At 40.2% G+C, this 17,855-nt stretch overlaps 1 protein-coding gene across 2 annotated transcripts in view; it reads left to right on the plus strand.

Annotated features, from left to right (window-relative positions):
* DNER (delta/notch like EGF repeat containing) overlaps window positions 1–17,855 on the plus strand; it is a gene marked incomplete at both ends in the record, with an annotated part of 120,718 nt that overhangs the window by 54,336 nt on the left and 48,527 nt on the right. The window contains 3 exons of one of the 2 annotated variants that reach the window (XM_083363165.1): window positions 1,375–1,746; window positions 10,064–10,158; window positions 14,926–15,092. In XM_083363165.1, coding sequence (XP_083219291.1) covers window positions 1,375–1,746; window positions 10,064–10,158; window positions 14,926–15,092 — 634 coding nt within the window. The remainder of the gene's footprint in view (window positions 1–1,374; window positions 1,747–10,063; window positions 10,159–14,925; window positions 15,093–17,855) is intronic. The other variant, XM_083363166.1, reaches the window with a different exon arrangement.

The raw sequence follows: 17,855 nt of genomic DNA on the forward strand, positions 1-17,855 counted from the left end.
GGGTCAGGTGATCACCTTTTGGAACCTTCTGACAAGCAAAATCAATTGGAAAGTTAAATTCACATAACAGGCATGTTACTAACTTAACAACTGCAATGATTCACATAAAACGGGGCAAAACTCACTTAACAATTGTCTTGCTTAGCAAGGGGAATTTGGGACTCAGTTGTGAAGACTACCTGTAATGCAGGAAGGTGAAGACTACCTACAGTATAGTGCAGGAAAGAATTGGAAATAGCATTGGCTGAAAAATTAATACAATAGTAAAGAGTCTAGATCAGACATGTCAAACACAAGGCCCGGGGGCCAGATCCGGCCCGCGAAGTGGTTTCATGTGGCCCGCGAAGCCATCCTGGAAACAGTGAGGGAACGGCCCCCGCTGCCTTGGCCCTGGCCCTGAGACCCTCCTTCTGCCAGAGACCCTCAGATATGCCCCACTCCTGCCCAGGCCCCCATAGGCACCCTTGATGCAAACGATGTAGAGCTGGCCACGCCCACCCAGTAGGCCATACGCACTCTAGCCATGCCCACCCAGTAGGCCACGCCCACCCTGGCCACAGCCACCCAGCCCCCTGAGGGCAACCGCAATGCTGATTCGGCCCTCAATGAAATTGAGTTTGACACCCCTGGTCTAGATGAACTTTTTGGAAAAAGGTTGTTTCATTATACGGCTTATGTTAAAAAATGTGCCTGTTTTTAAGGTATTACTAGTCTATTAAACTGATTTTGGGATGTGTTAAAAACAAACTCGTTATTGCATTAAGATTCGGGGAATTGTAGTCTATTAGACAGAGAGCTGATTCCAACATGAGTCTGATTTTCCGTATGCATACACACACGTTGTACATACACACAAAACTATTTTTGGTCATTGTTCAAGATTGATTTTAGAATGTAAAGACTTTTACCACAATTTAGATGATGATTACAAATAGTACATATGTCTTCCTGGTGTCTTCAATACACCAACGTTTCTCAATATTCTCATAAATAGCATACTAATAATAATAATTGTTCTATTTCATACCTATGTGTTCTTTGTTCTATTTGCTGCAAAAGACTAATTATTATTCATCTGGAAACTGTTCCAATATTACATTTCTATGCCATTCAACTTTGTCAACATAACCAGTTTTGTTTGTTAATTTTTTCTATTTCTCCAGCTTAATGTTGTTGTTTTTTTGGAAATGTGAATAATGAATCTCCTTCTTCACCTGGTTGCCTTTCAGCTACGTTCTTTCTCAGCTTTCATTGTTAAGTTATTATATCAACTATTGACCATAGAGGTCCAGCACACTTGAAAGATGCTTGGTTGGGAAATGACGTTCTAAGTAAAGCTTTTGTTGTCAAGTGAATGCCACCCAAATATTTTAGCAGATTAACGTTTGTGACAAGACTGACACATCTTATTCTGTGGTACTAAGAAGTCTATTATTGTTTGTGTTTCAGTTTGTTTCAGATCCATGTGCCAGCAACCCTTGTCACCATGGCAACTGCACTAGTAATGGGGATGGATATCTCTGTGTTTGTAATACTGGCTATGAAGGTACAAACTGTGAATATTCATTTTATGGTTCCCCAGTGTCTGGGTGGACAGAATCAGAGTTGCCAAGTGAAAATAGGCCAGGAGCAGCCACCATGGAACCGGACGTTATCCTCCCACGAGCCCAAGCAACAGTGACACTACCGACATGGGAGCCCAAGGAGGGGCAGAAACTTGTGGATCTGAAATGGGATGAAGTAGAAGTAAGGTTTTTTTTTTAAAAGTACCATAAATTATTTCTGAATGAAATCCAGTAGAAGCTTTAGGAAGAGGTTGTCTGTACTGTATGTGACCTTGTGTGGAAAGCTGGAAGGATCAAGAAAAATAACTCTGAATTCTGTTTGCAAAATTTATAGCGGGAAAGTGTTAATTACAAAATTATCATAGAACTCAGTATAAATTTTTAAATTTGTAATATTTTTCTGAGAAGTAATTAATTTTAATGAATGCCACCAGCATTGTTGTTGATGTCAGACTATATTTATTACTGAATACATAAATTATTTAATACTACCAAATGAACATTTGGGGTATAGAGAAATACATTTGGAATATTAAAAGAACCATTTTTTGGTTTATTTTCCTCTTTTAGTTCTGTAATTTTTAAAAATTACTTGCAAGCGGTGAGGCACTCCGACCCTCTGCTTCTTCCCCGAGGTTCCGGGAGCGAGGATGTGCAGCCTCCTGAGCTCCGGCTGGTGTATCTGAATGCCAGGTCCGTGGTTAACAAAGCTCCCCTCGTTAGGGATTTAGTTGAGGGTGAGCATGCGGACCTGGCCTGCATCACGGAGACCTGGTTGGGCCCAGAGGGTGGGGTCCCTTTGGTTGACATCTGCCCACCAGGCTTCCGGGTGCTGCACCGGCCTAGAGCTCAAGGTAGGGGTGGGGGAGTGGCGGTTATTATTAGGGAGACCTTATGTCCGCGGGAGACCACCGTTTCTCAGATAGTCGGGTGTGAGTCTCTCTTTGTGAGATTTGGTTCTGGGGCGCAGTTGGGTTTGCTGCTGACGTACATTTCGCCTAGTCGTACAGCGGCAGCCCTGCCCGAGCTGCTTGATATCCTCTCAGGGTTGGTGGTTGAGTTTCCCAAACTTATAGTTTTGGGAGACTTCAATCTACCATCCCTGGGAGGCTCATCTGAGCTAGCTCGGGAGTTCATGGCTTCCATGACGGCCATGGACCTGACGCAAGTAATTTCTGAACCAACTCATGAGGGAGGCCACACTCTTGACCTGATTTTTTTATCTAGACGGTGGTTGGATGATCTAGGTGGGGGCTCTCCATTTATTATGCCCCTGTCATGGACCGATCATCATCTCCTGCGGATGGTCTTCCATTTTGCCACCCCCCGCCGTGGGGATACGGAACCAATTAGATGGTACCGCCCCAGACGCTTAATGGATCCTGATAGATTCCAAGCGGCGCTGGGGTCCCCACCTGCCTCCATTGCTCACAGCTCGGCGGATGCCTTAGTGGAAACCTGGGAAAGGGCAGCCACTGAGGCACTTGACCGGGTTGTACCCTTGCGGCCCCTGACCCGGCGCAGATCCCAGCGAGCTCCATGGTTCTCCGCGGAGCTCCGGGAGATGAAGCGTCGGAAACGGGGCCTAGAGAGCTGTTGGAGGTCGAGCCGATCCGAACCCGACCGGTTGCGGTTAAGAACCTATATTAGGTCTTATCTCGCTGCGATGAGGGTGGCGAGGTGTAATTACTTCTCTACCCTCATTGCGTCCGCAGATAATCGCCCGGCCGCCCTGTTTAGGGTGACTCGCTCACTTCTTAATCAGGAGGTGAGGGAGGATCCCTTGCAGGGTCGTGCCGAGGAATTTAGTCAACATCTGTCGGATAAAATCGCTCGGATTCGGACCGGTTTGGACTCCAGCTGGGCAGAGTCAGGCGATCAGGACACGGACGGTCTTGTCAATGTTATCTGGGAAGAGTTTGATTCTGTGACCCCTGATGAAGTGGACAGGATTATGGGGAGGCTGAGCTCCTCCACATGTTTGTTGGACCCGTGCCCTTCCTGGCTGGTTTATGTAGCCAGGGAGAGGACACGAGGCTGGCTCCAGGCGGTTATATCTGCTTCTTTGAGTGAGGGTTATTTCCCCACCGTCTTGAAGGAGGCGGTGGTGAGACCTCTCCTCAAGAAGCCTGCCTTGGACCCAGCTGTATTGAACAACTTTCGTCCAGTCTCCAACCTTCGCTTTCTTGCGAAGGTTGTTGAGAGTGTGGTGGCGCATCAGCTCCCTCTGGTCCTGGATGAAGCGGATTATCTGGACCCCTACCAATCGGGTTTCAGGCCCGGGTACAGCACGGAGACGGCATTGGTCGCTCTGGTGAATGATCTCTGGAGGGCTCGGGACAGGGGATATTCCTCTGTCCTAGTCCTATTAGACCTCTCGGCGGCTTTTGATACCATCGACCATGGTATCTTGCTGCGGCGTCTCAGGGGATTGGGAGTGGGAGGCACGGTTCTTCGGTGGTTCTCCTCCTATCTCCTGGGACGTTCGCAGTCGGTGTTGGCAGGGGGGCAGAGATCGACCCCGAGGTCTCTCGTTTGTGGAGTTCCTCAGGGGTCGGTTCTCTCGCCTCTCCTGTTCAACATCTACATGAAACCGCTGGGTGAGATCATTCGTGGTTTTGGAGTTGGGTATCATCAATATGCCGATGATACCCAACTTTTCTTTTCGACCCCAAACCACCCCAGTGATGCCCTCGCTGTGATGTCCCGTTGCCTGGAGGCGGTTCGGGTCTGGATGGGGAGGAACAGACTTCAGCTCAACCCTGACAAGACTGAGTGGCTGTGCATTCCGGCATCCCGGGACATTCAAAATGTTCCATCTCTTTCCATGGGGGGTGAGCTCTTACCCCCCGTGGATAGGGCTCGCAACTTGGGAGTCCTCCTAGATTCACGGCTTACCCTAGAAGATCATGTAGTGGCCGTGACTAGGGGGGCTTTTGCCCAGGTTCGCCTGGTGCGCCAGTTGCGGCCCTATCTGGACCGGGATGCCCTGTGCACGGTCACTCATGCGCTCGTGACCTCTCGCCTTGACTACTGTAATGCTCTCTACATGGGGCTTCCCTTGAAGACCACTCGGAGGCTCCAACTGGTACAGAATGCGGCCGCGAGAGTTGTCTTGGGAGTTTCCCGGTACTCCCATGTTACACCTTTGCTCCGCGAGCTGCATTGGTTACCAGTTGTCTTCCAGGTGAGGTTGAAGGTTTTAGTTATGATCTTTAAGTCCCTATATAGCATGGGTCCGGGGTACCTCGGGGACCACCTGCTGCCGGCTTCAACTCCCCTCCGCCCTGTGCGTTCCCACAGAGAGGGCCTCCTCAGGGTGCCTCCGGTCAGGGAATGCCGACTGGCGGCCCCCAGGGGGAGAGCCTTCTCTGTGGGTGGCCCGGCTTTGTGGAACCAACTGCCGGTGGAGCTCCGGACGGCATCGGACCTCCGAACTTTCCGTCGTGGTCTGAAGACCCATTTGTTTGAATTGGCCGGTCTGGCCTGATGGGGAGCTGGGTTTTAAATTGTCATTTTAGATTGTATTATTGTTTTTTAATTGGGCACTGATTTAATCTTTGTTTTAACTTTTGTATAGTATTGTATTTTATTTATATGCCCTGTGAACCGCCCTGAGTCCCCAGGGAGAAGGGCGGTATATAAATTAAATAAAACATAAAACATAAACATAAAAGTTTTCTCTTGAAAAAATAAAATATCACAGAAGAAAATGGGCTTGGAGTTAAGTAAGTTTGAAATGCATACTGCCTGCATAATTACTACTTTTTGTATGCATTATAATATGTAGCATTATATTCAGTTCATGATTTAATTTCATTGAATGGTAAAATACGGTACTGGATCTTCATCAGATTTCAGTTTAAGAGTTTAAGGGAGTTTTCAAAAGCAAACTGAATCTTTTTTAAAAAATTTAGATACCTTATAACTGACCTTATAAGCATTACATTAAGGAAAAATACTTTAATTTCATCATATAAATAGATTGTAAGATAGATTGATTTTTACACTCTTTAAAATCTATTGAAAATATTAATTAACTGATGCTGTTTTATTTCTTATGTCCTACACTGAGAGAAAAGAAAGTTATATTTTATATAAAGAAAGAGTAATTTAGTATTTCAAATGTTTCCTCTCATTTCTAAGAATTTGCTTTGTATTATCAATTTGTATGTAAAAAGGTTTCTAGGAGAATGTGAATGTTTTGTATTTTTTTGTAAGAAGAGAATTGGGCTGAACAGCCTAAAATCCGGGAGTCAAAAAGAAAAGAAAAAAATGTTGAGAGCATTTGTAAAATTTGTTGTTGTTGTTAGTTGCGAAGTCGTGTCCGACCCATCGCGACCCTATGGACAATGTTCCTCCAGGCCTTCCTGTCCTCTACCATCTTCTGGAGTCCATTTAAGCTCACGCCTGCTGCTTCAGTGACTCCATCCAGCCACCTCATTCTCTGTCGTCCCCTTCTTCTATTGCCCTCAATCTTTCCCAGCATTAGGCTCTTCTCCAGTGAGTCCTTCCTTCTCATTAGGTGGCCAAAGTATTTGAGTTTTAGTTTCAGGATCTGGCCTTCTAAAGAGCAGTCAGGGTTGATCTCCTCTAGGACTGACCGGTTTGATCGCCTTGCAGTCCAAGGAACTCGCAGGAGTCTTCTCCAGCACCATAGTTCAAAGGCTTCAATTCTTTGGTGCTCAGCCTTTCTTATGGTCCAGCTTTCACTGCCATACATTGCAACTGGGAAGACCATAGCCTTGACTATGCACACTTTTGTTGACAGGGTGATGTCTCTGCTTTTTAGTGTGCTGTCTAGATTTGCCATGGCTTTCCTCCCCAGGAGCAAGCGTCTTTTAATTTCTTGGCTACACTCCCCATCTGCAGTGATCTTGGAGCCCAGGAAAATAAAATCTGTCACTACCTCCATTTCTTCCCCATCTATTTGCCAGGAATTGAGAGGGCCAGATGCCATGATCTTGGTTTTCTTAATGTTTAGTTTCAACCCATGTTTTGCACTCTCCTTCTTCACTCGCAACAAGAGGCTCTTTAGTTCCTCTTCACTTTCTGCCATTAGAGTGGTATCATCTGCATATCTTAGGTTGTTGATGTTTCTTATTGTTTTTATTTTAATTCCATTTATATCCCGCCCTTCTCCGAAGACTCAGGGCGGCTTTACAAACTTAGCAGTAGCCTTCATTCTATGTATATGCCTGCTTATTAGGGCTTTCACACACCCCAAGCGGCATTATTACAAAGTCAGCTTATTGCCCCCAACAATCTGGGTCCTCATTTTACCTACCTCGGAAGGATGGAAGTCTGAGTCAACCTTGAGCCTGGTGGGATGCGAACCTGCACTAATTGCAGGCAGCTGGTGTTACTTAAGGAGGTATTAGCCCACTGCTCCACCAAGGCTCTTCCGGCAATCTTAATTCCAACTTTTGATTCATCTAGCCCTGCCTTTCTCATGATGTGCTCTGCATATAAGTTAAATAGGCAAGGCGACAGTATACAGCCTTGCCGGACTCCTTTCCCAATTTTGAACCAATCAGTGGTTCCGGGTCCAGTTCTCACTGTTGCCTCTTGGCCTGCATATAGGTTTCTCAAGAGACAAATAAGATGGTCTGGTATGCCCATCTCTTTAAGGACTTGCCACAGTTTGTTATGATCCACACAATCAAAGGCTTTAGCATAGTCAATGAAGCAGAAGTAGATGTTTTTCTGGAACTCTCTAGCTTTCTCCATGATCCAGCGTATGTTAGCAATTTGATCTCTAGTTCCTCTGCCTCTTCGAAATCCTGCCTGAACTTCTGGTAGTTCTCGATCCACATACTGCTGGAGTCTAGCTTGTAGAATTTTAAGCATAACTTTACTAGCATGAGAAATGAGTGCAATGGTGCGATAGTTTGAACATTCTTTGGCACTGCCTTTCTTTGGAATTGGAATGTAAACTGATCTTTTCCAATCCTGTGGCCACTGTTGAGTTTTCCAAATTTGCTGGCAAATTGAGTGTAGCACTTTTACTGCATCGTCTTTTAAGATTTTGAATAGCTCAGCTGGAATACTGTCACCTCCACTAGCTTTGTTGTTGCTCAGCTTTTCTAAGGCCCACTTCACTTCACATTCTAGGATGTCTGGCTCGAGGTCAGTGACCAACTCATTGTGATTATCAGGGACATTAAGCTCATTCTTGTATAGTTCTTCTGTGTAATTTTGCCACCTCTTCTTAATCTCTTCTGCCTCTGTTAGGTCCCTGCCATTTTGGTCCTTTATCATGCCCATTTTTGCATGAAATGTTCCCTTCATCTCTCCAATTTTCTTGAAAAGATCTCTGGTCCTCCCTATTCTATTGTTTTCTTCTATTTCTTTGCACTGTTCATTTAAGAAGGCATTCTTATCTCTTCTAGCTATTCTCTGGAATTCTGCATTCAATTGGGCGTATCTTTCTTTTTCTCCCTTGCCTTTTGCTTCCCTCCTTTCCTCAGCTATTTGCAAAGCTTCTTCAGACAGCCATTTTGCTTTCTTGCATTTCTTTTTCTTTGGGATGGTTTTGGTTGCTACCTGTTGTACAATGTTGCGAACCTCTGTCCATAGTTCTTCAGGCACTCTGTCTATCAGATCTAATTCCTTAAATCTCTTTGTCACCTCTACTGTATATTGAACAGGGATATGATTTAATTCATACCTGACTGGCCTAGCGCTTTTCCCTACTTTCTTTAATTTAAGCCTAAACTTTGCAACAAGAAGCTCATGGTCTGAGCCACAGTCAGCTCCTGGTCTTGTTTTTACTGACTGTATAGAGCTTCTCCATCTTTGGCTGCAGAGCATATAGTCAATCTGATTTCTGTGTTGACCGTCTGGTGATGTCCATGTGTAAAGCCTTCTCTTGGGTTGTTGGAAAAGAGTGTTTGCTATGACCATCGTATTCTCTTGACAAAATTCTATCAGCCTGTGCCCTGCTTCATTTTGTACTCCAAGGCCAAACTTGCCTGTTATTCCAGTTATCTTTTGGCTTCCTACTTTAGCATTCCAATCTCCCATGATGATAAGGACATCATTTTTGGGTGTTAGTTCTATAAGGTGCTGTAGGGCTTCATAGAACCGGTCAATTTCATCCTCTTCAGCACTGGTGGTTGGGGCATAGACTTGGACTACTGTGATATTGAATGGTTTGCCTTGGATTCGAACTGAGATCATTCTGTCATTTTGAGGATTGTATCCCAGTATTGCTTTTCCTACTCTTTTATTGACTATGAAGGCTACTCCATTTCTTCTGAGGGATTCTTGCCCGCAGTAGTATACCTGATGGTCATCTGAATTAAATTCACCCATTCCTGTTCATTTTAGTTTGCTGATACCTAAGATGTCGATGTTCAGTCTTGTCATCTCTTGTTTGACCACGTCCAGCTTTCCTTGATTCATGGATCTTACATTCCAGGTTCCTATGGAGAAAGAATCTTTACAGCATCGGACTTTCCTTTCACCACCAGACATATCCACCGCTGAGCGTCCTTTCGGCTTTGGCCCAGTCGCTTCATTCTTTCTGGCGCTACTAGTACTAGCCCTCTGCTCTTCCCCAGTAGCATATTGGACGCCTTCCGACCTGAGGGGCTCATCTTCCAGCGTCATATCGTTTTGCCTTTTGGTACTGTCCATAGGGTTTTCATGGCAAAGATACTGAAGTGGTTTGCCATTTCCTTCTCCAGTGGATCACGTTTTGTCAGAACTCTCTGCTATGACCTTTCCGTCTTGGGTGGCCCTGCACGGCATAGCTCATAGCTTCATTGAATTACGCAAGCCCCTTCGCCACGACAAGGCAGTAATCCATGAAGGGGATTTGTAAAATAGGCAAGAAATATTCCCAAGGAAAACTTAGGTAGCAGCTCACACATCTCACTGAGGTGCTGCTGAATTTGGAATCTAAATCAATGCAGAAGACATATTAATACATACTTCATTAATGCTTTTTAAAGAAACACTGCCTGAAAATGAAAGATTTTATCCACAAAAATAAACAAACACCTTACAGTATAATAATAACCCTAGTTTATATTCTGAAAAGTCTTTCCTCACAGGAAAAAAATTAATAATTGTTCTTGCTGGGATCAGGTGGCAAAGCACCGCTACCTATGATTTCTTTATATTCTACACTATACAACAGTAAGATGCTGAGAGATGCTATCAGCTATCTTGCTGTGTGTTCCTGAAAGCCAATGAATTTTCATTACCTGCTTTTTTAAAGGATTTCTTGCAGTTTATTAGGAATCTAGGTTGCTACAATATGAAAAGCCGTTTGTGTTTTTCTTAAGAAAACCAAATCCACACCAATACCTTTTCAAGGTGAGCCTTTTTGTTTGTGCATCTGTTGCTCAATAAAGGTGCAGAATGTAATTTTTCGAAATAGATCCATCACATACGTTTCAGTTTTATCACATTTTTAAACTAGTCTTTTATTCTGTTTAAAAACTATTAAGTTATATAGGATGTCTCATATTTATGCACACTCTTTTTAGATAACCCCTGATGTAGCCTGTGGAAATACCAGCTCCAATAATTCTGGTGGGGGTCGCCTAATATCTTTTGAAGTTCCACAAAATGCTTCAATAAAGTAAGAAACTGCTGTTTTGCATTATTACAGAAAGGTTTTAAATAATGTTGGTTGTTGAATCCATCATTTGAAATCTTGGGTATAAATGGAAAGAAGACGACAGGAACATAGTGTAAAAACCTTATGATATCTTATGTCACAATTGCTTCGCTGATTTCCTTTTCCCACAAAATAGCTTGTCAGTTTTCCAGTTGTGCTGTCCAAATGTTTGAATTTTTATTCTTTCATTGGGATACATGAAAAACTTATATTTGCCATTGTTTTCTCGTCCATGCAGATAGGGTAATGCAAGGTCTTTGAAAGAGATGCTTTGGAGCATGCAAGGGCCCGTATGATTCCCCCCCCAGATCATTAAAGCAGTTGTGCTCCCCCCCAAGTTCACATGCTGCTTTCAGTGTTGACTCTGCAGTCTCTGAATGCAAATGGATGTACAACTTTTTTGCTTTGCCTTTTCCCACAGTCCTGAAGGGAAAAGTCAACAGACAGCAGATGCTTTTCTAGGAATGGATTAGCTTTTTAGATATCAGTGCTTCTTAATTAGTTGGAAAGTATGATAGTTTATATCCAACACAAAGAGAGCGCACTAGACCAGGAAATATTATAATAGATTAAATATAGAGCTTTCCCTCCTCTGCAGATATTTATTGTTAGGAATTGTAGAGTTTTCAAGCAAAAGAAGTAGAGTCAAGTTCCACAATATCTTATGGAAGAGGACACATTTATTTTATTATTTCCCATCAAAAGGAAATATATGTCTGGAAGGGAAGATTTTGTAACCTTATTATCCCAAAGAGGTAACTTTGGAAGAGGCAACTTATATTAGAAAGAATGGTGGAAGTGGACATAATGTTGAACTCAACCTGAACATTGGTATCTAACATAAAATGGACATAATATATTTAAGAAGTTTAAATTCTTGTTTTGAGCTCCCAACTCTTGCATATAGTATTCCCACATTTGGAACACAATATTTAAAAATATTTGGCTATTCAACTGAAGATGCAATGAAAGAGTAATTCATTATTCATTAGAAAGAACTATTCTTCATTTACAATGCTTCATTTAGGCTAAAAAAGCAAATTCTTCCCAATAATTATTCGGGAAGTGATGTGAAACCCAAACCCGGTGTCATTAGTAGAAATATGACATTGACCTTGGCAAAATTAAAATTTACAACATAGAGAAACAAAGCCAACTCGTAATTGCTCTTTTTAGATTTATATAAATGCTAAATATTTAATAGTTGTACTTGAGCCAAAATAATGTGATTAATTAGAGCTGCAATTTTAATCTACTGTGACTGATTGACTGGAGGTGCCTTCCAAGGTTACTGCTTTAGAAATGTGGGACTATTAAATTTTTGCTGCTGAGAAAGCAGTTAATGGATTGGATGTGTATGCAGACATTTGTAAGATTTATAATCTTTTTCCCTTGGAGTTAGTGTCTGCAAAGTTACTTATTGATGAAATATATATCTTTTTCTAAGCTTGGCATCTCTCCCCCCCCCCAGTATTTATAATTACTCAGCTACTAGTTGCCTCTTCACTCATGTTTTTCAGCCTGGCCTTTCCTCTTTCTTTCTTTCAGTTTCCTGAGGCTAGTCTCTTCTTGGTCTATATTTTAAAAATATTCAAGGTGGCTCTCTGGTTCTCAGCCACATTTTGATTGTTTCTTCTATTATTGTCATATTCTTGAGCTCATTGTTAACTCATGTGTCCCTGACTCCTTTGCCAGAGCCTTTCCGGCCATTGTGTGTTAAACTTTGTTGTTTATTAGTTGATATTTATAGGTAGGAATAGATTGGCCTTCCCCATCCTAGTGCTTCAGGAATTCCTATCCAATATGGGCAATGGCAGCTAACCCAATATGTATGGAAATTGAGGACACGTACTGAAGAGGAATATTTGTACATATAGTGTTACTGATTTAAAACTGTGTGATGGCTACAATTCTCCTGTCCATATAGTTCTTCCCTAGTTAAGAAGTTCTAAGAACTCCCTAGTCCAAGGAGGTCCCATTATCAATGTATTGTTGTTTGTATGCATATTTTAACTGTTTTTATTATTTTGTATTTCCAAGCTGCCCAGAGTCTATGACAAGGGCCAGCTATAATACATTTATAATGATGATAATAAATTGACACAACAATGTAATATAATTACATTAAAATATTAATGGCCAATATCATTATTATTAAAAGAGACATGGCAAGGCAAAGTATTACATGGCCAGTACATTAAAAAAATAGCAGGCAAAGCAAATAACAATATCTGTCAATGGCTAAGAGACAGAGGGCTGAATTCTGGCTGCACAAGACCAAACTTTATGAACAAAGCCAGAATTGAGAAGACAGCAGCAAACGGCAAGTGGCACTTTGCAAAGAAGCCGAAGAAACGATCACCAGGTAAGCTGAAGCAAGAAGATTGCACAAACTGACTGCAAACAATGGCATGACAAAGTAGCAACATTGGTGCACTAAAAGATCTGCAAGAAATACCATTTTCCTGCAAGCAAGAACTGGTGGGACCACAGAACAAAGTAATAGAAAATAAAGTGCTCTGGGACTTTAAAATTCAAAAGATAAGCACGTTCCACATGAAATCCCAGACTTAACAATTGTCAGTAAGAAAGACAAAAAAACCTGTATAGTGGATGTTTCAGTACCTGAAGAAAGCAGAATAGAAAAAAAACTAGAGAAAAAACACAAAATGCAAAGACCTGCAAACAGAGATAGAATAACTATGACAAAAGAAAGCAAAGATAGCACTAATAATTAATGGTGCCTTGGGTGCAATCCCAAAACAACTGGAACACCATGTGAACACCATTGGCATTGACAAAATCATCACCAGTCAATTGCAAAAGATAGCTTTATTTGGTGCGGCATACATCCTACGATAGAAGGGACGTGGTGGCTCAGTGGGTTAGGACGCTGAGCTTGTCGATCAGAAGGTCGGCAGGTTGGTGGGTCGAATCCCGAGTGCCACGTAACAGAGTGAGCGCCTGTTACTCGTCCCAGCTTCTGCCAACCTAGCAGTTTGAAAGCACGTAAAAATGCAAGTAGAAAAATAGGGACCACTACGGTGGGAAGGTAACAGCGTTCCGTGCGCCTTTGGCATCCAGTCATGCCGGCCACATGACCACGGAGACATCCTCGGACAAGCGCTGGCTCTTCGGCTTTGAAACGGAGATGAGCACCGGCCCCTAGAGTCGGAAATGACTAGCACACATGTGCGTGGGAACCTTTACCTTTACCTTACACCCTACGATAGTATTTTTAACACCTTCAAACAACATCTGCCTATCTCAGGTCCTTGAGAAGGGTTCTGTAGGTAGGAAAAAATGCCAAATTCAGTCTGAACATCTGTCTGACTATGTGACCAACCATAACAAGTTGACTAAAAATCAGTTGGACAAAAATCAGTGGTGGGATTCAGCCGGTTTGCACCACTTTGGCAGAACCGGTAGCTAATTTTTTGTTGCCCAGGCCCAGAATGGACTTACAGAAGCAGCATCCACACAGAGAACTGGTTGTTCACATATTTGAATCCCACCACTGACCAGAAAATTGATGACGATTCACTCTGCATTATATCCCTATAGCGATAGAGTGATAGACTATATTACCCTATGAAAATGAAGGCAGAGATTTACTTCAAGTCAAACAAACTGTCAAAAAGAAAAGCATGTGATGGCTGATTATGTAAAAGACACCAAAGAACAAGAATTGATGCAAGTTAAAAAATGGAACTTACTAAATGCACAGAAAACAAAACATGAATACTGAAATAGTGTATTAGAAACATGAACCAAATGCTGGCAAGGAAAAGTATTAATGATCAGTTTCTATTAAAGATCAGGAGAAAGTGGATAAAGATAAAACCTGACAATGCATTACAACTGGAATATTTTTAAAAAAAATCAACTCTGAAGCTTGATTTTGGCTGCTCATGAGCAAGTTGTTTGAACAAATGCAATCAAGGCCAGAGTTGAAAAATCAAATGATTCAAAGTGCAGATTGTTTAAAGAAGCAAAAGAAACAGTAGATCATACACTCAACTCATTCAAAGTCAAACAAACTGTATAAAAATGATGACATAACATAGTCACTCTGATTACTCATTGAAACATCTTTAAAAATTATGATATGCCAATAATGAAAAAATAATGGGAACATAACATTGGAGTATAAAATGAGCAGATGAAAATATTGAGGAATTTCCTAATAAAAACTGATAAAAGGAATAGTAGAATAGAAGACAAAGAATTAGTGAAGATCACAAAAATCAAGATCTGAAATTTGAACTTGAAAGATTATAGCATAAACCAGCTGTGGTGCCATATAAATTTTTTTTTGATGGCATTTAGGAAACCTGTACATTTACATCTTTCAATTACAAAAGACCATGTTGCTTGCATCCACACATATACTACATTAATACATTACAAAATTCTAGGTTGAGAAGAACTCAATGTGAATGAAAGCCAACACATGCTAAAGAATTGCCAGCTGGGCTTTAAAATTGCTGTTGATAAAATTTGATAACAACAGCACAAGAATATTTTCTGGTAAGTCTAATATTGTAGAATTAACATGTCCTCACTTTTGACATCTTTCATAAGCGTTGGAATTAATGAGAAATTTTGTACCAATTAAGTTATAGAAATATGTTTTTAATGTCATGAGTGATGATACATTCTTATAGAAAATGTTTAAAACACTTGATTTCATCATGATCTGCTTAATATTTTTATTTTTGTCTTTAGTATAAGGCACGATGCCACTGCTTCCCTTATCCTACTATGGAAGGTGACCACAGAAAGGTTTAAAGAATGCTCACTTATAGATGCCACAAGCATTACTCTTCTCCAAACAATGGGTGGACTTGTCCTAGCAGAGGAGATGCTGGAATTGGGAAACAACTATTTCATTGGTGAGGTTTACTAAAGCTGTTGATTTTTATACTCATAAAATATTTTTCTAATGTATTGAACAAATCATAAGTGTATATTTTATATTAAATCAGAGTTGCTATAGCAAGTCATAATAAGAATAGGAATCAAAAATCTGATAATTTGTCTTTTTATTACAGTAATGCACTATAGATAAAACTACTGTGAGATATGATTTGTTTCTTGTAATGGAATATGTCTATAAGGCTTCCTTTAAAGATTATCTAGGAAAATGTAAAATGCTGATAACAACCATCAGCAACATATGGTCTTGATTCTTTGGGCATTGCATTGATTTCTAGGAGGCTTCAAAGAACAAGAGATCAGGAAACTACTTTAAAACAACAGGGTCCAGGATCTTCAGATTTTCACTAGCTCTTTTACTATAAGAATATTTCATCTTCTTTGATGAAAATGACATTAGGATTAAAGTTCAGAAAGCAATATTAAGTTTCTTCACCTCAGTCTATTGCTTCATGAGAAAAAGAGATCAGTTGATGTAATTTTCTGTCTTCATAATCTCATTCTTCTCTATAACAGAAATAATTTACATAAAAATTGCATGTTTTCTAAAACCTTGGCTGTTTGTTATGATTGAAAACATTACCTGATACGTATCTCAGTTATATTCAGTGATGCCAAATGCTGTGGATAGGTTAGTTGGGTTCTCAGTCTGATATTCTTTAGATGTGGTAGACATACATTATTATACTGGTTATGAGATTATGGTAAATGAAAATCCAATACATTTATGAAACCCTGGATTAAAGACATGAGGTTTTATGACTTCAGATGAGGGTAACAAAAGATGTGAGGAACAGAAAATGGCATTTGTTTTGTTGTGTTTATATGCATTAAATAATTGAGACAGGGAAGTAAATATAGTTCTTATTAGCAGTATTTTTGCTTTTTAGCATGCTCAGTAGCATCATAATATCTTTGTTCATTTTTAGAGTTATGCTGCTGCAGTAATTGATATACTGAATTCTTACCAATTTCAAACTGTAGTGTTAAAATGGCAGACATTTCAGTATAAAGCATCCTCTTCTCTTAGTTCTGAGTTGGAATGTAAGTTTGAAAGTTAGTCCATCTGCCTCCACTTTAGATCATTACTAACTAGAAGGAATAAACTATTGAGGTTGCTATTTATTGTTGTAGCATAATTTTTAGGAAAAACTTATAACAATTAGTCTCAGGAAACCAATAAAGAAAAGATCATTCTCATTGGGTCCTGCCAGTTTTGGAATAATAATATTTAATTTATTCTCTCTACTATGAAGGATAATTTGTATTTGTATTTGTATTTATTGGATTTTTATACCGCCCTTGATTTTTTTTACTTCTTACCCAAGATATCTTCTCCACCTTAAATATTAATGCACTGCAATTATACATTTTAAAACCTCTCCCATTTCATCATAAGTATATGATAGAAAGTGTTTTGCATACATAATTGTGAAATGTTTGGTTGATGGATCAAAAAATCCACCATTATTTCAAGGTCTTAGAGATTTTCCAGTCATTAGAGTACAACACTCATTCTTAAAATAGGACTTACACTATTTACTTCTTGTCATTTTATTTAGCATGGAGTTCAAAAGTATTTTTTAGGAAATGTTATTAGATAACAATGGTCTTAAGTAATTCTGTTATTAGAAAGGGCTATCTTGCTAACTACTTCAGATAGTAATGACTACAAATTCATGGCTGCCTCTACTTACTTCTTCAAAGTGTTCTATTTCATGATTATTCTTAAAATAAATTTTGCATAAGGATGATGGTGTCTTCATTTGGTTTCTGAGTATCCTCCTATATGGTAATTATACATTAATCAACTCAATTTACTAATAATGAATTTCTCTAAACATTTGCTTGCTGACATAAGAGGTTAAGAGAGAGAGCATCAAAATTAAGTAAAACAACATTGTAATGCAGTCATTTGTAAATGTTCTAATGCTCTGACCTTGATATATGATCAAAGTGGGTATAGATATGGATGCTGGAACTATTTAAATTATAAGGGCATTTGCACATCACTGTACATTTTATGTCCAGTGATGTGCAAATGAATTATATATCTTTGTCCTATATCTCAAGCTGCTTTGAATCTCTGTTTATTTTTCAGAAGCATTTGACTGTAGAGTATGTAAAAGTTGAGTTTCCTTTGAGTTCAGACAAGTTCTTAGTGACTCTGTGGATGTATCTGTTATTTCTGTACTGGGTGGTTAGCCATTTCCTTATTCCAGGATGTTTCCCAGTTTCTCACTCTATCCTGCATTTCTTGTATTCTTGTAATATCCCTTTCCATAACTTACCAAACCTGAACTTGCTTAGCTTATAGTCTGCCTAGTGCTGCTGAGGGATGCATAGGAAGTAAGAAAACAATCTGAACCACATAAAGCCAGAGACCCACTTTTTCCAGATGGTATAATTAGTTTTCATAGATAAATGAAATTTTACAAAGAAATAGTATTTCTCTGCTTTTCAACTTCTCATAAGGAATTTATTTTTGCTTTGATATGGTTCATTTGGATTAATTGTAAGTGCATCTGTACCACATTTCATCTCTGCTTTTAGAGAAATTAGCACAGATACACATAGAGACACATACACATACACAACTTTGGATGACCCTCTTGTCCTAAAGCTGTTGTGAATTACAGAGGCAATATAAGCAAAAAATTTTTTTAAAAAACCCCTTTATAATACGGCTGATTTTCATATACCCCTATCTATGACCAGTA

This window comes from Vipera ursinii, assembly GCF_947247035.1.
Source record: "Vipera ursinii genome assembly, chromosome: 5".
In the NCBI taxonomy this organism is placed as follows: Eukaryota; Metazoa; Chordata; class Lepidosauria; order Squamata; family Viperidae; genus Vipera; species Vipera ursinii.